At 38.0% G+C, this 19,730-nt stretch overlaps 1 protein-coding gene across 2 annotated transcripts; it reads right to left on the reverse strand.

The window, feature by feature from the left end:
• Window positions 1–7,165: 7,165 nt before the first annotated feature.
• Window positions 7,166–14,728, reverse strand: LOC148031525 (uncharacterized). 2 transcript variants are annotated; one of them, XM_087685056.1, is made up of 4 exons: window positions 13,836–14,728; window positions 11,448–13,021; window positions 11,206–11,334; window positions 7,166–9,257 (listed from the first exon to the last, which is right to left on the reverse strand). In XM_087685056.1, exons 1-4 carry the CDS (start codon window positions 14,033–14,035, stop codon window positions 8,050–8,052), a joined length of 3,111 nt encoding a protein of 1,036 aa, XP_087541182.1. In that variant the 5' UTR covers window positions 14,036–14,728; the 3' UTR covers window positions 7,166–8,049. The 2 variants fall into 2 exon arrangements, with proteins under 2 accessions (XP_087541182.1, XP_087541183.1); XM_087685057.1 differs by having other exon boundaries at window positions 7,168–9,257; window positions 11,206–11,325; window positions 13,836–14,727.
• Window positions 14,729–19,730: the final 5,002 nt, after the last annotated feature.

The following is a 19,730-nucleotide window of genomic DNA, read 5'->3' on the forward strand; positions in this document are numbered from 1 at the left end:
CTACCTTACCATCAAGGGACTTCAAGATCTTAGAATGTCATACATTAACCATTTGCTCAAGAGATATGCAGCCTATCTCCTAACCAAAAACTCTTATCCTTCACACCTTCCATGAGTGGTGGTAGTCCTCATTGGCATGATCTATGTCAATGCAGCTTCTCATGGCCAACCCCCTTATAATGCAACCATTTGTGACACCTACTAACACCATTAAACAATGTTCACTACAAAAAAGTGTTTAATGTAAACAGAGTTGAAAATTCTTCAAATACACCCTTAACATTTAAAGAAAAGATGCAATACCTCTACAAAAATTCTAGATGTTAAAATGGCAAATATGTGTAGTACAATTCAAAAACTCCCTCCAAAAGTTTAAGCCAAAATGGGAAACACAATTTGATTCAAAATTTTTGCCATAAGCCTATGCTAAATTTTATGTATCCGTTACCTTTGGTGGATAGTACACCCATAGAAAAAGTAGGATAGCTTTGACAGCTAATAGATAGTAATGATAAACTTAACAAGTCACCACTATACTATATATGACACACGTGTTGAAGATGATAACTCTCATGTTAGAGATTGCAAAAGATACAATTTTCTCCATTAATCTTCCAATGCACAATGCCAATTGGACTATGCTTTAGACAGATAGATAGATTTGCCTCTCAAGGAGGTGCTTTTCATTAAATAATGGATCCTCTAAGTAGCCCACTTTCCTACACGAGTGCCCCTACAACACACATACTTTGAGTCAAGATAGTGTCCAATGGAACATTGAATTAATTGCAAACTTTCTAAGCCTTTAGGATTTCAAAAAGGCTTGAACCTTAAAATGTACATGTATTTTTAGTCATACAAATGGTAAATATGAGTAATCAATTCACGCTTGATCGATTATTCAATCCAAATTCATACGATGCAACGTGAAACATGCAAAATAACCGGTACATGGAGTAACAAGTATTATGGATCCTCCGACTCCCAATCATTGGGTTATTGGTCTGATTTTAGGGGCGTGGTCATCTCGTTTGCATCTTTAGAATAAAAACTAGTTTAAAAAAGGAATCCAAGATATCCCTTCAAACTTTTATGTTTAGAGGTTCTTTTAACTAATATTAAAGGATATCCTTTTGCAAACATGTACCACTCTTGAGTAGTTGAAGTAGTCCCAAGTTTTAGGAAGAAAAATGCCCATTGGGATGGATGCCAACTTTGAAACTCAATGCGCAATGAACCACGAGAGAACTAAACAAAGTTTAATGGAATCATAACAATGATAAGGCTACTTGGAGCACCCGCACAACTTTGGTCTATAAGATATTATTCATAGTTCATTGAATCAATTTCATGCAAAGTAGTAAAGATTTGGTAAAACCACTTTGAATCCATGTAATTATTAGAAATAAAAGAAAGGGAACAAGAGATCAAACTTATAGTTGCACTTAGGGGTCTTTGACTTAGCAACATGAGTTCATGGGGACTCAATATAAATTTCTAACATTAAAAATAATAGCAAAGACACATGCAAATCAATATAGTGAGTTTTACACACAATTGCATACACCTGCCCAGACAATGAGGGAACACTAGTCCTTATTATCAACCAATTGAGATGTCCCATGTGTGTTTTGCTATTGGCATATTTGAAAACAAGTTGGCATCTTGACATTGTATATTTTTTGTAGATATGTTTTATTATGTACTAACTGCAACTTGAAGTGGAGTAAAACAAGTTGTAAAACTTTAGTAAGCTTTATGAAAGAAGGGTAAAAATTAAATGTAAAAGCTCACTACAAATAACTAGTAAAGAGGAATATTATTTTAATAGAATTTTTGGAATTCATGACGTACCAACAAAAAAAACATTTAAGTGGCATATTACCTAATAAAGATTATATCAATCTTGTATGCATATAATATTGGATTATTTAAAAGACTCAAAATAGCTCACAATCACTTTGGCAAGTTTACGAAAGTGACCAATTAGAAAGATTGAAACTTGGAATAGTTTATGGCAACACGCATATAATAGGGTGTTAAATGCATGGGGTAAGCAAATAAAGTAAGGCAAGCATGATCTTTTATAGTCCTTAAGAGCACCTTCATATGGGCCCTTCTAAAGAGCATGAAGGCATTTGGATGCCAAAAATAGAGCATTCCCTACAATATAGGGCACCCTTTGTGCATTTAAAAATTCTATAAATTTGGCAAAGTTAATCAATTGTTTGATGGATCTACTTCTTACAAGTAGTCATAGTGCATGACCACCTTCTTCTGGCTTGTTATGCTTCATAGTTTACCTTTCATATCACTCAATGCATGAGAAATATCATCCCAAGATTGTGTCAAAGTTTGAGATGTAGTTTCAAACTCATTACATGGAGCCCTTAGCTTGTTTGAGAAGAAGGATTGAGAATAACGAACTCCAAACTGGTCAGAGATAGCATTTTTGGAACCTACTCTTCAAGGGCTTTTCAATGATATATAAATTGATAGTATTTGGAAGTAGGGCAATGAAGTTACACAGATTCTCTTTTGTGGAGGGAGTATTACTATAATAGAATCTTTTAAGAGCAAAACAAAATCTTTATGGAATTTGGCTTTGTTAAATCTTGAAACCCAATCATGTTATATATCATCAAAAAGCTATTGAAAAGTGTATTTTAAAAACGCAATCTCCAATAACTTTGGAGTTCATTTGTAAAAAGTTTACTATGCCTCCATTTTTTGAGGGAATATTTTGGTTAAACTCCTTTCGCAAACAATTTCAAATCCTCAAATTTCCCCTAATCCTTACCTATTTGTGGAGCAAGAACCACATGTATCTTTTCTTGGGTTATTAGAGGTGTAAGACTACATGCCTTACTTTTAAGAGTTTTTCACAAAACATGAGATTGATATGTTAGAGATTGTGAGTTTTGGTCTTAAGGGGGGGCATCGATAATGATGGGTAAAGAGAATGGCCTTGCTACCATGTAAAAGAAAAAAAAAATCATTTCTTAATGCTATATGTTGCAAGGGAAATGACTCTGCCTATAATTAGACACAGTTATTAATAAAATTGATACTTTTATTTAAGGATTCTTTCACGTATCAAAACTTTGAAATGATAAGAAAATAGTGTGATTATTCTACATTTCGTGCAAAGAATTTTTAAAAAGCCAAACATCCAAGTTAACACAACAAATTGTGAAGTTTTCAAATCACTCATGGAGTTTCTATATGTTGAAAATCCATCACTTCGTGAGCAACTATCATTGTCTAAGTTTGCACATTGTATACATTTCCTTATTTATATGTTGCAACATGTATCACACTTAAGTTACACATTTTAAAGTGAATTTGTGGATGTAACAACCATCCCTAGTATTATCAATGTTGTTATAGGGGTCATTGAGTTGGAATTGATTGTTGATACAACTATTGAAGTCAATGCATTGAATCATGATAATAAGTGATATTCTCTTATTCTCAAATAAGTCTATAAAAAGGTCATTTGGCATATTTGACATAACCAATTAAAAGTGACTGCTCTAGTGGGGTGAAAATACAAAGATGTGCCATAAGGGCAAGTTCACTTCTTGTTGTTGCTTTTCAAAGGGAGTATTGCTCTTTAGGGGCAAGTTCACTCATTGCTCTTGCTTTTCAAACTAAGTATGGTTCTTTACTATTTGGTGTTTTCATAGAGACAATGAAGGCAATAGGGACAAATTTGCACATTGTTGTTGTTTGTCAAAAGGTTGATTGATCATAATTATTACATGCTTTGAGAAACTTGAAGAATACTCTATTTTGAAACATTTTAAGATATTATACACCTCTTTTCTATTTGACAATTATATGAAGGTTTGGTTGACTTTGAGAAGGGAATTTGAAGTGCAAGGTACATTGATGGGAAAATTTTGTCTTTAAATGATAATTGGACTCAAACCCATTTCAATCGTGTGTTATGTGAGTAGCAAAAATTGTCAACAATTAATCAAATTGCATTACTTCAATATTCTAGCATTGCTACTTGTGAAAGAGGCTTTCCATGCAACCCAAAAAAAAAAAACAAACAAACAAAAAAGACAAAAAACAAAAAACAAAAAAAAAAAACAAACAAACAAATATATATGTGCAATATAAATCATTTTGATATAGCTGATATGAAAGCTTTAGTGACAATTTAAATTGAGAGAGATAGTATGCAAGAAATGGACATTATAAGAGCAATTGAAGCATGGAAATTTTGTAAATGTCAATTAAGATAACATTTAAGTGGTTGGGGCTTACCTTACATAACTTAATTAAGCAATTATTGTTTAATTTTGTGGTTTGACAATATGTTGTTTGTTGTAGGTGATGATCAAGTTACCAGTTTACATTTTGAGTCTAGTTAAATTTTGATATTATATATATATTAAAGCTATTGTGTTATCTATGTTAAAGATTTGTACTTGAAGGCAATACAACCTCTCTTTTTGGGGTAACACACCATGCTTGAAGATAATCCTTAGACAACCCACAGAAATTGTCATGAGTTGTGTCTCTCTCATTGGATTTGATGGCATGAGTGTAGTTCTCTTTAATGGGTATCTCAAAAGCCCAATTGGGTTCTCCATTTGCAAGCATGACAGCGAGAATACAAACAATTGAATGGGCACATGCTCTGGCTCATATCGAAAATCAAAAGCGTCTGCGTGAATGATATTCTTCAAATTCTCTCATTGATCTAGCATTTGCCAGATGCCCATAACATAATTGAGGAGTCGCATCTTTGTATTAGATGTTGAAAGATCAATGCTCTCTCAACATGCTTGTGTTAGTTAAGACATGACTTCTTGCAATCTGAGTAATGCCACTCTCTTGTAACCTTCTTTAACTTGAATGTCTCTCTTATTTGAATCCCATCTACTCTGATTCTGTGCAGATTGTTCCAACAGAGATCCATTTGTTAGACATGACTTCTTGGAATTGAGCTTTGTACTCTCTTGCAACCTTCCAGCTAACTAGAATGTATCTGTATCTCTTATTTTAACCCCATCTATTGATTCTGTACAGATCTTCACCTGAGAGTCCAACAGAGATTCTTACATCAAACGACATTATTCAAAAAAAAAAAACAGCAACCAGTTAGACATCGATACAGAATTAGATACCACCTCCAAAAGCATATTTTTAAGCCTTGTTACTGACAGCATAAAATCAGTATTCACCAATAATTGAATAGATTTAAGGGAAATTTGTGTATATAATCTTAGCATAGTTTACTAGTATCAGTAAGAAATGTGATACCCGACACTGTATCCCTAGCTACAGATAAATCCAACCAATAATCCATTGGATGGGAACTCCAACTACATAAAACAGGTTGTTAACGAAGTTGCAAGTGCCATCAAGGTCAACAAGAATGTGTAGAATCTAGTGAGTTCTTCCTTGTTAGTTGGAACCTTAACCACAGAAATCACAAAACACAAATTATAATCCGGCAAATCTTGGCATTAATAAACTTACAAGTCAACATCAAAAACTTTTCTTAAACACCAATGTCCATACAACCTTCAATATTTAAGTGCATCTAAATTAACCCCACCTATATACACAAGAAATACAACTGACCAACCCTCTTGAGGTTCAAGTTTATCATGTTGGCAAAAGGAGTTCTTCAATTGCATTATAGGCTTCCCAAAGATAAACAGTTTTCCCTTGTTAATAAACTACACGCCATCATAATATTTTTGTCCTCGTGAAATGGTTAGTTCAAGTGCAAAAGACCCATGCAATCACAGATTCCACAATCACCTCTTTTTACTACTTTTATATATATATATATATATAATTGGCAATTTAGCATCATCCAGCTTGCAAACATTATTCCCAAGGATGATTTGCTTTCTTGGCATGCTGCAATTTCTCTAGTCTCATTGTCGGTCATACAGTTCACTCGTATTTCATGTTTCTAGCAATTAAAACAGTTACCTTTTATGAAAAGAGACACACACACACACAGAGAACACACCACCGTGGTATACAAAAACTTCTTTGTGTCATGTCACTGCATTCAGGTTGTGCCAATCAATTACTTAAGTCTTGTTTCAGTATGACATCAGAAGTGTAAGAGTCCTGATAGAAAAAAACCTCATGTTATTTTGCCGTTGAGAGGTCCAAGATCTAACACATTCGAAAACTTGCACTTTTGCAGTATGCTTGCCACCCCACCACACATGCCCGGCGCACGTCCCCCCGCAAAAAAACAAAAGTAATCAAGGTACCATCTCCTCCAAGCCCCTTCTAGAGACACCAATCCTATGATCTGCACAATCTCACACTAACAATGCTGAAGATATTGCAACATATTGACATGGGGTCATAATTCTAAGATGGGCTTGACTTAAACCACCAAGAGCCACAAAACAACATACAAAAGATACATATATGCAACCCCCCTTCCCCCCCCCCCCGCAAAAACACACACACACACACACACAAAGGAAATGAAATGATTTAGGAACATTTGAAAGAGGCCAAAATGACCCATGAGAAAATAAGTTACAATTGTCCGGAAAACGAAAAACATCTGGAGATAAACAATACAACAAAAGAAATATAGATCTACATGCTAATAACAAAAGAAACTAGTTGCTAGTATGAGAATACACACCATCTTAGAAAATCTCTTGTCGGTCATTGCAGCATAGTCTCAAACTCCTCCCATGTAGAGATGAACCTAGGTGGTCTAGCTCTAACTTCACACATCCTCCAAGCCCTTAATCACCAGTATAACAAATACCACTAGACCTCCAACTCGTCTTGCCGAAAGCACAATGCATTTAAAACAAACCAATTTCAACACCTCACCACATGCCAACCTGCTCGCCCTAATCAAGGAAATCTTACCCCAACATACCCAGATCCACACAACAAAGCTTCAATATGTGCCATGATAATACCCTGCTACCATTTATTGGGCATACCACCTGCAATCTTAGTGCCAAAGGAGTATGCCTGTGCATGAGAGAAGGAAAAAAGTTTTTGCTTTTGTTGCTACTTTGTTTTCCCATTACTTCCATTGAGGATGCCAATAGAATTTATAAAGTTCCTAGCCTTCACCATATTAAAGAACATCAGAAGAAGAGAACAATCATCATTAGAATAAACAGAATATACAACACACTGCTGCTCATTGGATAGCATACAGTCAAAGCAGGCATCAGAATGAGCTTCTATCTATTAAACTGCACACTTCACTAGTGCATCTTTGTTTTTATTTGTTGCGAACACCTGGCCAGTAAATGGGATACACATGCGCTTTTCAAGCGAGCACCATCAGAAGCAATTAAATGTTGTAGTTCATACTTTGTTTTCTCTTTACTTCCATTGAAGTCACCAATGAAATTTACAAAGTTCCTGCCCTTTACCATATTAAACAACATCAGAAAAGAGAACCATCATCACTAGAATGAACGAATCATATGACACAGTGCTGCTTATTGAAGAGTATACACTTGAAGGAGACATCAGAGTGAGCTTCTGTTTATTAGACAGCACACTTCACTAGTGCATCAAGGTTCACTCCAACCTTATGTGTCAATAGCCTTCTTAAGGAAAGATATAAACCGTCCTTTTCTCTGAGTTCACAGTGCAAACTGACAATGTAAATCCTTCAATACAAGGGGCCCCTTCATTTTCTTAGTTGTATGTACAGAACAGAAAGTTTACAGAGGAAGGTTGGCCTAATGGACACCACAGCAGGAGAAGGGTGACAGTACAGCCAAACATTCACCAAACTAAAACTCTATCTGGGTTATCAAAGGGTGTGCAGCTCCCAGAATACTAGCAGTTAGAATCCAACTGCTGAAGGACTTCACTGCTTTGCTTCCAAATTTTCCAAAGGCCTGATCCAGAACAAATGGAATACACCTAATCAGATGCAACAGTAGGAACCAAAATTGTTTCCACATTGCTTCTCTGGAGTCGTCTACAACAACAAAAGCCAATAATGCATGGCCCTTCATTGCCCCTGTAATAGTAAACCAGAGTCATTATACTGATCATGAAGCAAGGTCACTCCGGCTCTTTCTTCTCACATGCATCTAATGAGACTGCATCCGATTCTGACCCTGTATAGTTCTCTTGTTTGTATAAAACCTCTCTGATTCGATTAAAAACAAGGCTGACAGGAATGCAGGCTACAACATTAGGTTCTGCAACTTTTGAGACAACAGGCTCTGTATTTGTACGTCCTATCTGTTCACCAGCTAAAGACGACAACATTCTGGTCTTTTGAGGATAAGAACCCACTTTCTTAGAATATCTTTTGGGAAACCTTTTCTCCAAAGGTGGACAGCGAATAGAAGGATTCTTCTTTCGATTATGAGCCTTATTTTTATGACTGAAGAAGCCACCAGAGCCCCTCCCCTTCTGTTTCTGAGTAGCTTCTGACAAATCTTCCCAGTCTTGAGTAAGGACACTACCACAGTTTCTAGGAACACGCTGCATGGCAGTTCGCCGGCCAGTTCGCCAAACTGGTTGAGATGGGAACCTGCTTGTACTTGGACCATCCAAAACATTCCTCCCAGCACTACTTTCACCACTTGTATATCTCTTTTCTAGTTTCTCTACCAATACAGGGTGTCCCACAATGGGCTTACCATTCAGTTTGCTAATCAAGGAGACAAGAGGGACATGCTTGTCTTGAAAAGCTTCATCCGGATTTACAGGAATGTCGACCCAGTCAAAGCCTCCTGCCACACCCTCTTGTCCAGCATCAAATCTATCTCTGCCGAAGGAAATAACCTTGACCTTACCTGCTGAAATTTTCTCTAAGCTCCGACTTGCCACATTGCTGAACATCTTTCCTGCTCTCCAGTCATGATGAGAACCCACTTTAATTGAGGACCTAAGACCTTTGGGAGGCTTATTGCAGAATTTATTATCAATTGGAAGGCCTGCGTTTTCTTGACCTTCGGATCTTGGAAGCACACCACTCAAAGTATCTTGAAAGGGCATCAAATTCCATTTGAAACTGCTTCTACCATGGCCCCTAGTCTTGCGCCTTCCTTTACATTGCCACTTATGTATAGTCTTGGTAGCGATAATGTCTGCACCATTAGGCTGGTCATTCATGGCTGCAAAGCTGTTAAAACCAGTTTCGTCAAGGCCTTCATTCCTTTCTGAGCCTTCATTGACATAACCAGGTGATATCGACTGGTGTTTTCTTAAATCATCTGAACCATCCTGCTCCTCCCGCTCAGGACATGGATCAGGAAAATCTGCACCATTAAAGTTGATAAATCTCTCTCTCTCTCTCTCTCTCTCTCTCTCTCTCTCTCTCTCTCTCTCTCTCTCTCTCTGTGTGCATACATGCGCGTGCATGCATGCATATGTACCACAAACTTTTCTCTCGTTTTTTTGCGTGAAACCATTGTCCATGATGTCATTAAATTAACAAGTTAAAAGGGGAACAGGCATCACCAAAATTTATATTCTAAAAAATCAAAAAAAGTGGTAAAACACATCCAAATGGGTGATGTCCACATCACCAAAATGGCTAACATACAAAAGATCGCTACAGAGGCTGAAAAGAGAGAGAGAGACTTATGGATTAAACTCCTAACATTCAGCTACTTTCAATACAGGGTATGTCAGCTATGCAGATATACAGACAAGTTCTACATTTGCCATGAATTCATAAGCATGGTAATGATCTTTGGCATTTAAATAAATCATTGAGAGGTGGAAACCTAACTTCAGTACAATTTGTACAAATAAACTGTCCTTGAAGCAAGACTGCTGTTCAGAGATGGCTAACAGGAGTATCATCAGTAGGCCAAAATTTGGCTAACCGGCATATTGCCTCTTCTCACTGTTTGAGACAATTGAATCCAAGTGAGACCATTCCTCATCTTTTTTGGTGTACAGAGATTATTTAGATTATTTAGATGAGGCTTTCTAGGTCAGTTTTCCTGTACAGAGATTTGGTAAATTCTTCTGGTTGTTTGGTTATTATTCTATTCGTCTATCAAGCTATTCCCAATCTTTTTATTGGGTCAGTGTGGATTATTCAAACCCACAGGAATCATTTCTTTGACATTCATACACATGTACAGGCGCGTGCATCCGCGTGCATGCACGGCGTGTGTGTGTACAGATAAATACATACGCAGAGACAAACTATGATGAAAGGATATTGTGTGAGATCAATAGACTCAGACAATAAGCAATCAACAAAACACAAAATACTCAATGTTAAATCTGCAAGTTTCTAAAAACCACCTAATTCTTGTCATGATATTAGGGCATGCTGCATGGCAGGAGAGGAAACAATCCAAGCTAGTTTGGATTCACTTCTAAATCATGATTAACACAGTATGACAGGTGCTACGAGAAAAGCATAGTCAAATTCATGTAACCTTTTGTAAATTGTGAGGTGCTGTGAGGAATGGCAGAACACTCAAGCATGTCAAAAGGCAAGACCACAGAAAACATAAAATAAAGAGAGAATCTCACATAATAAAATTGGCTGCCCATTGTGAGCATGCCCAAGGGCCTACATTTTTGGCATTTTCCCTTAATGTGCAGAAGGAAAACCCAAAATAATTAAACCCAGCCAGTATGGGCATGCCTTTGGAAAGTCCTTCAATTCAATAGTTTTCATGCTGCACTCTGCAGCAACTGTCACACACTTCAACTGGTGCAATTTATTTACTCATGCCCAGTTTAACCATCCAGGAATTGCCTTCCAGTACATGAAGCTTGCACACCCTTGTTATTCAGACAACAATACAAGTGGGACAAGTCATGCATGCAAGTGATGGAATATTTAGCTAATCGAGCAAAACCTGAGACATGAAATTCCGTTAAAAGGCAATAAATCTTCCATACCTCAAACCTAAGATTATATTCACTTCTAAGCCTTGTTCCACAAAAGTGTGCACACAACTAAAATGAGCATAACAAAACACAAAAAATGACAATGCCATGCATAAAATAGGACCAAGAAAATCTGGAGGTAAAAGGACTTATTCATGCAGATCAAGCTTAAAACAGCTCACAATTGCTATATTGACAAACATGCGTTTGAAAAACATAAAATGAGTAAATACGAGAGGAAAAGACTTCAAAACAGGAGACATCACTATGAATCCACCCAGCAGCAACTCATGATATCAAAAACAGTTCAAGTAACTACATTATAATGGAGAAGTTTAAAGACGATACCATCCTCAGATTGAATATCTGAGCCTGCTCCTAACTCAGGGTTCCTGTATTCTCCACTATGTCCTTGATTAAGTTCCACACTGCTGGTGCCTCCAGCTTCAGGAGAAGAAAGGCACGATGCTGCAACAACTAATAGCTCTTTACAACATGACAAAAAAGGCTTACAAATTTTGAAAGCTTCTTACATTAGTGACTTCAAATCATGAATTGAATGAGCCTGCTAAGACAAGTGAAGTTCTAACCTGGAATCAGCTGAAAGGACTCAGCTTCATCTTCCCCTTGCACAGCACCTCTGTGTTCATTAAGACTACATGAGACATCTGGCCTTGTTATCTTTTTTGAACCTTTACTGCCATCCAAGCTGATCTTACTACGAGAGTGAAGAATTCCATCATCTTCACTTCCTTTAACAGCAGCCAAGTTGTAGTCCTCCATCCCTTTGCAATGAGCATTCTGGAACGACAAGATACTGTTTTGAATAGTGTTGTCATATGGATTCAAATAATCAGGTACGCAAGATGCTTTGTTAGTAGTGTGTACTGCCATGCTGTAATCATGTCCCAATCTATCACAAACAGAAGCCACCCCATAGTTAGGCCATGCCTGAAAGCTTGACAGACAAGTCAAACTCTCAGCTATGGACATAGAACTAGGCTTTCCAAAACCTGTATCACTCAAACTTGTTGCTGAACCCATGTGTAGAGAACCTGGCAGATAAGGACAAGACACTGCAGGTGCCCCCCGAAGAAGCGAATCAACATATGCTGACCCTGTCAAGGAGGCTAGCTCCATAGGAGGAGCTGCATACAGCAATTGCCTCTCATTACAGCAATTAGTTTTGGAATGATTGAAGAAACTCGAGCAAGCCTTGTCTACATTTGACTTAAAGTCGATTGGTGAAGGGCTATGTCCAAAACTCATATGACTAGCCTGTGGTGTTTCTAATACTTTCCCTGATGCTAAAGATCCCATATTTAGTGAGCCCCGAAACACTTTCTCTGCCAAAGCCGCAGCTTTGCCCTGATTGTGATGTGAAAGTGTTTGGCCATTTGCACTGCGCGGAACAAAAGGCAGCACAGAAACCTTAGAATCAACATCAAAATCCGGAACAGCAGTGTCCACAAGTTTCGTGCTGCTTTCAAGAACTTGGTTTAGTGGCCTCCTTCGGTCTCTCTTTTTGTATGCACTTTCATCCAAATTAGGACCTGCTTGGGACCTCTTCCTTTTCAAAGTTGCACACGAGGCCTTGTTGTTAGGAGCAGTAAGTCCACTTACAGTTCTGGAGATGCAGTTAGCAATCTTCTGATCTTCTGAAAAGGGGATATTTGGGTAACCCTCACAATCACCGCTCCAACTTGCTTTTTTTTCTTTGGAGGGGGCTATCTTCAAACCAAAGTCTTGCAGCCCTCGCATTCGAGGAAGTGCTTCAGCAGTGTCATCCTCCCATTCACAGTCCATCAAATTTTTGTTCTGCTGAGGGCTAAACAGTCCATCCAAACTTGCTGGAGCTATATCTGTAGAAGAATCAGGGTCAATGAAATCACTCCCGAAATCATCATCCAAGCCCATATCATCATCGAAGTCAGTATTCCCTTTGAAACTGTCTTGCACAGAAAAAGTTCCTGCTAGATTCCTCTGCTCAGCATGTTTTCTTTCCAATTCAAGTGCATGAAGTATTGCATCTTCTCTTCGGGCATACTTTTCCCTCTTCTTGGTCTGTAGGGTAGCTAAATTTCTAGCTTTCTCAATACATTCATCAAACTCCCCGCACCGAAAAGCCTTCACACGCCTTGACTTTTCAATATTGTACCAATCCCTGCACCATCCAGCAGCTATTAATCCAATATCAAAACACGATTTACCAAGCAGGGAGTTCAAACTTAGAAGCTCAAGTAAACTTATCACAAATTGTCAACCGTCCAACTGTTAAAGCCTCCTGACAACAGGATGTATGCTCCTGTGTGAGTAAAGCAAAATAGCAAATGAACCCACTGTATCACAGAACCACACCCAAAGCTATACAAATCCTCTGAGCCCCTGTTTTGACCGGATGCTTTTCCATGTGTGCACTATATCTAGAGGCTACACCATGTCCTCTGCATATATGGTGCTCATTGCCTCTAACACGTACTGTTTGCTTTACCTTCTGGCCAAAAAAGCTGACCAAAAAAGTGGAGTGATGAAACAGTGTAAGGATCACTACAATGTCTATGCAGGCATGTGTGGCTGTGTGTGTGAACACATACAACATCCATTAATGACTAATAGTACATCTATCTGCACATTAATTAAGATTTATAAATTACAGATTATATGTACTCAGTGATCGGTCTTAGTCATGACCTAAAGTCTAGGAACTTAATTAAAATGAGCTACATCAACGCACTCTTCCCCCTGAGCACTATGCACTTACGGGCACCCTCAGGCAAAGCACATACATTGGTCACAGAACAAGGCAGAAAATGATCTGCACTAGCCAAAAAAAATCCGACACTGTGATGCACCAGTTGGCAAATAGCAGGTATCACATCGAAAGAGCATGTGCTGTGCCCTTCAAAATTGATTTTAAGGATTGCAGCTGCTAGAATGCTCAAGAGTTTCTGTCAGTTGTTGAGAAGGAAAATACTTACACACTGCCATCTTCTCTGCCAAGAAGTTTGACAGGGGTTCCTGTCCTGGGAGATAACAGATGGGAACCAGGCAGTTCTTCAGGTGCAAGGATGCGTCCAGGCCACCATGAACCATTCCTTCTCCTGACCCAAACCAAGGCACCTACAGAGCTGTCAATGTAGGAATTTGTCTCCCCTGATCCATCCATCATGGGCTCCATATGAGTACACTATGCTCGCAAACAGGGCTGTGCTGTTGGCCGCTTCTAACCAGAGAGGCCAGCCACTTGCAAATAAATTGGGGATAGCGGTAAGGACGCGTCCGATTAGGTACTGCGCTGCCGCCTAGGAGCCCAGCCATGTATGTTGAGTCAATCCATTCATAACTCACCTCGACTGAGATGCCTACTCCATGAAATGATGATCTCGATTTGCCTCGTAAAATCGTTCTACTTGCGATTTCGCCACTTTCCTCCTCTTGCGATGACAATACCAGACGTCTGTGAGGACATTGTACTGCAGCCAGGCCGGTCGCTCTGTCTCCCCTGTCATTCTAGGGTTTCTGAGCTGCTTCTCCGTGTCCAGACCATGCCTGCTCCAAATCGCGGGAACAAACTGTGTGCAGGAGAACAGATTAGCACATGGGCTGAGCTCTGCACGCATGTGACCATGGGAAGGTAAACCCTAATAAAATGCAGACATCTTCAGAGAAGCAGGGGAAGATCAGAAGAAGAGTGTGGAGGCGAAAAAGGGCAGGTTTTGCGAACTTGATGAATTGCAGAAGAAGAGGGCGATGGCGCAAAGGATTCAACAGGCTGGATCTTCAAACACAGACATGCCAGAGAGAGAGAGAGAGAGAGAGAGAGAGAGAGAGAGGGGAGAGGAGAGAGAGGAGAGAACAACTCTTACCCATGCCAAAAAGTTTTGAACTTTATTTTTTCCCCTTCACCCTGTTCAAATTTTGAAATGCAACTCCATCCTCTAAATCCATACAGGGATTGCTAGGCTTTGTGTGATCCATGGAAGTTTAGCAAGTCAAGTGGGCCTCGGTGTCAATTTTACTTGCAAGGCTTTAATATAGTGTGGCAAAATCCCTCAAATGGCACTCCACAATAGCATACAGTGGCACATACCAACACCTACTTCGAAATGTGTCTCACCGTTGCAACCTGTTCAAGTATCTCGAGTGGTAACCAATCCATAAAGGGCCCTATCACGTATCTAGTGAGCTATGGAGAAACCCAACAAAAAGCTCTAAGTATTGTAATTACTCTCCTTTAGTGGTGAATGGGAGTGTAAGGATGCAATTGTGTTTTGAATGGGGGTGTTTAGTTGATGATGGTCAATTGAGACCTATGAATTAATGTGGGCTCATGGACAAAGTTGGGTTGTGTCGAAACTAGTGGAAATTCGTAGGAGCCTTCTAAATGAGGAAGGTTGTAGGATGTCAATATGAGTTCCCCTATTACTTAGTTTCTTGTGTTGAATCTTCTAGCACCTTCTACATCATTCCAAAGGGGATTTACAAAGTATCTATGTTGAGGCTTGTAAAGATTCAAAATCAACAAAGACTCTACATGTGGTAGTTAAAGAACACACATTAGAAGGATCTACATGTGGTAGTTTAAGAGCATGCATTAGTAGGATTTCTAGGCTTGGTTCTTATGATTTCTCCTAAGAATGAGGTGGAGACTCCTTCCTTATGACACGCTGGCAAGCCATGGCATGCCTTAGATCTTAACATTTGTAACCATGGAAAGGCATCATTGTAAGAAGGAGTTATTTGATTCTTTTAACAAAATAGAATTTTAGCAAGGAATGGTAAGACATTATATTGATATAGTGAGAGAAGACATTATATCAATATAGTGAGAGAAGACATTGTTGCATGGTCAAAGCTAGCTGTAGTGGTGTTGTAAATCTATTGAGTTCTAAAGTCTTGCTAAAGTTATGCTTTAGCAACTAAGTTGTATCTTTTATCATCTATGCAACATTTATACTACACATGCTATTTTGTCCTTTTTTGCATAACTTCTAGCATATTCATTTTTGTAGGTAAGACCCTTTACATTCTACTTTGCATTATGCTAATATTAGCAAAGGTTGGTTTTGTGAAAATTTTCCTCTATACAAGTTTTGCATCAGATGTAGTCGATTGTCCTGGATGACAATAATGTTGTATTCAATACATTGGTTGTTAAGGAAAAGCTGGATAGAACCTAGTAGCCATTGTAGGCTTATATGATGTTCCATGTATTGGTTGCAAAAGGGTTGTGGAAAGTGTGCTGCGAAAATAGGTGATGTTAAGGATGTTACAAGTTCCACTGCAATCAATGCTAGAGCGCCACTATGTACTACTAAGTAAATTGCTAGGACAACAAAGATGCAAAGGCTTAATGTCTTGATAGCATTATATGTTAAACGCATTGTGATCCTACACATATGCTCATGCAAGTCAGCTAAAGAGGCTTTGGATGCACTTGCACATCTATATCAATAAAGAAATAAGGCCCATGTTGCTTGACTACATAAGCAATTAAAAAGTGAAGACGCTGATGAAGGAGACCCTATAGACAAATTTTTGCCAAATATCTTAAGGAGCAATTAATTGCTACGAATGAGGCTTTGCTAGACATTTCACTTATGCAAATTGTTCTTAATGGTCTTCCTAATTCTTATTAGAGTTTTGCATTTACTCTTGGTTTGATGATGAAAGGCAATCCCAATGCCCTATCACTCGAGGACTTTATTTCCATTTTGCTACAAGAAGATCAATCTTGGCAAAACAAGGCTCTTATGTGTATTACATATCAAGCTTTTGTGGCTAGTCAAATAGGTAAAGAAAAAGCTGCCTTTTCCATTAGTAAATGTAAATTTGCAAATACTTTTTTTAACAAAGAAGTTTGATAATCATTAGAAGAAAATTGAGAGCAAAAGCTTTTGTATGTATTTTAAGGAAAGAGAATAGATCATTGAGACTATCCTAAATTGATTATGAAAGAGGCTAGTACGGTTGTTGAAAATGCCTCTTCTTCTAGTTTAGAATATGCAAATTTCGTGTAGGATACAGAATGAGAATTTAGTGTGCAATACAATTACGACCCTTTATTACAATTCTTATAAGTATGTTGTGGATTCAGGCATGTGGTACTTTGACAATGGAGCCACTAAGCATATAGCTAGAGGGGAATATTACTTGCACAATACGTAGCTCTGAGTTGCTCTTCTTTATCATCATCGATCCAAATAAATCAAAACATGTGTGGATTTTCGATCCCTTAACAAAGCTACAATGAAGGATGGATTTTCCCCTTCATTTATAGATAGGGCCTTAAAGGACATAGTTGGACATGTGGCTCTCCTTTATAGTCATCAAATGTCTAGAGCATTTGGAGGTCCTAGATCATGAACAATCAAGGTATAAGCCCATAGATCTCATCATGACTCTCGAAGGCCTTACGACACAAGGAGCAAAAGATATCGACACTAACTCCCCACTAGAGTCAAATAAATCGATATTAGAGTCTAAATGCAAACACTCATCTTGAGATTCTTGCACGTTCCAATGAGCAATGGACGAAGATAGATCTCCTCATTCATTTGAGATGACAATGACTAAAGGACGCTCAAAAGAGCAAAAGACCAAAATATAGAAAACTAGAAGAAACCTTAAGATCTTCCTAAATGATTCACACAATTCAAAAAGGGGGATCAAATTATCATGATGATTAGCACAAAGGGGTAGGGAAAATCCAACAAATCAATTTAGGGACTTGCAAAAGTTAAAGAAGTGAACCTATTGACCTCAAGAGAGTCCCCACCACCTGTGTTCACCTAACACAATCCCAACCCACTCCAATGTGAAGCCCACAAAACAATGATTGTATCCTATAACTAAGGATACACACATCTTCTTAGGGAAGAACCATACATAAACTTCTAAAGAAGCACATTGACTAGGTATCACTTGTTGTAGTGGTGCTTAAGAAGAATAACAAAATTCAAGCGTGCTTAAACTACAAAAATGTGAATGTAGCCACCAAGAGATATCATCACTTATTACTGCCCTATACTAAGCACATGATTGAGTGCATAATAGGCAAGGAGGTGTCTAACTTCTTCGATGGGTTTTCAAGCAACAACTAAGTGCAAGTCCATTTGAATTACCATCACAAGTCAGTCTTTCACATTGAGTGGGGACTGTTCTTGCTCCCATTATCTTGCCTTTGGGAAGACTAACAATTGCACTAGCTACTTTCTAGTGCTTAATGTGCACTATCTTCAAGGATATGTGCAAAAATGAGTTGAGGTGTTCATGAATGATATTTGTGTCAACTTCAGTTGGAATGGACATTTAGAAAAGCTAAGATTATTCTCTGAATGATGTAGGTAGTATCAACTCTCTCTAAATCCTCCTAAGTGTTGATTTTGAGTAAAATGTGGACTCATCCTAGGCCATGTGGTAGTCAAGAACCATATTGATATAGGCATTGTAAAGGTTTGCATCATCGTGGATTTACCAGTGACCAACAAATTCCAAGGGCATTCAGTGCTTCCTGGGCCATACTAGATACGCTACAATGAATATTAACACAATAAGATGCATGTTAGAAAAGACAACAAAACTAACACTAGTGATAGCTAACATGTCAACCCTTCAAACAATGGGGCATCAACTTCATGACACCAACTCGTTCTGAAGCACAATGCTCAAATACCTCATACATCATTGTTGCACCATGCTATATGATAAAGTGAGTAGAAGCTAGTACCAATCACAAAAACGATACTAGAACTATGACAAAATTCATGTGGGAGAAAGTCATCTCAATCAGGGGGGGGAAAAGCTCTCTTTTGGGCCTTTCAACACCTCCCCCTAAAACAAGGAAAAATGGAGAGAAGAATAGTAAAATAATCATCTTCTCTCTTCACTTTTGGAATCTTGTTTTACCTTTTCAATATTATCCACAAAGGATTTGCTCAGATTCCTCCTCTCTCCTCATTCAAGAGCCATTTTTTGACCAAATTTTATATTCAAATAGAAGTTAGTTACAAGAGTATGGTGCATAATTTTCAATACAAAATGATTAGTATATGTGGTGTAATTCTTTTTTAATAGAAAAAATAAAAGTAAAATTTTGAGAGTTCCTTTTACGATTTCTTACGGATTTTTATATTCTAGCTTTTAGTTAAGAAACAAACCTGTTGATCAATTTTTCCATTTTTTGAAAATTTCTTTGGAGGTAAAATTGAATTTTCTAAAATTTGAGAACTCTTGGGTATCCATTCTCTTTGAGCTATTCTCCTCCATTTTGCTACTTTATTACATCTTCTCTCTGTCTATCTAGCCTACCTTCACACCATTTCCTTTTACCTCTCTTGCTTTTATGCAATCTATATGTCTATGCACTTTGCCTTTTCACACTCGACTATTCCATTTTAATTAATATCTCTATGTCTCTCTTATATATCTAGATGTGCCTCTTTAGTCTATCTTCATAGACTAAACCACCCTATTTCCATTTAAGTTTATGTGTATCTATTTGTGCCTCTTCAATCAACCTCCATAGACTCAACTATTCCATTTCCATTAACTTCTCTGTGTGTCTATCCCTATGTATCTATTTGTGCCTCTCCAATCCACCTCCATAGATTTCACTAACCTTTTTCCATTAATATCTCTAGGTGTTTTTTAATGTCTTTCCCATCTACCTCCACAGACTCAACTATCCTATTTCCATTAACATTGGTGTGTGTGTCTAGACTACCTTGACACACTTAGCATACATTAACTAAATTGTATAGTTAATTCATATATCCTAAACTCAACCTCGTAATTAATTTTAAAAATGACTGTGTAAGAATAAGTTGCACTTTAAAGTAGAGCTCAAATATGATTCTTTATTCAAGAGGATA

This window comes from Lygodium microphyllum, chromosome 9, assembly GCF_053477565.2.
Source record: "Lygodium microphyllum isolate KBCC chromosome 9, Lygodium_microphyllum_v1.1.10, whole genome shotgun sequence".
NCBI classification, from domain to species: domain Eukaryota; kingdom Viridiplantae; phylum Streptophyta; class Polypodiopsida; order Schizaeales; family Lygodiaceae; genus Lygodium; species Lygodium microphyllum.

What these genes read in the sequence shown, in the direction of transcription:
- LOC148031525 (XM_087685056.1), bottom strand. Translation starts at nt 14,035, where the DNA reads ATGGAGCCCATGATGGATGGATCAGGGGAGACAAATTCCTACATTGAC. An exon ending in GGCAGAGAAGATGGCAGTGT is followed by an intron (nt 13,022 to 13,835) that starts GTAAGTATTTTC and finishes TGGATGGTGCAG; the next exon opens with GGATTGGTACAATATTGAAA. An exon ending in AGATATTCAATCTGAGGATG is followed by an intron (nt 9,258 to 11,205) that starts GTATCGTCTTTA and finishes TTAATGGTGCAG; the next exon opens with ATTTTCCTGATCCATGTCCT.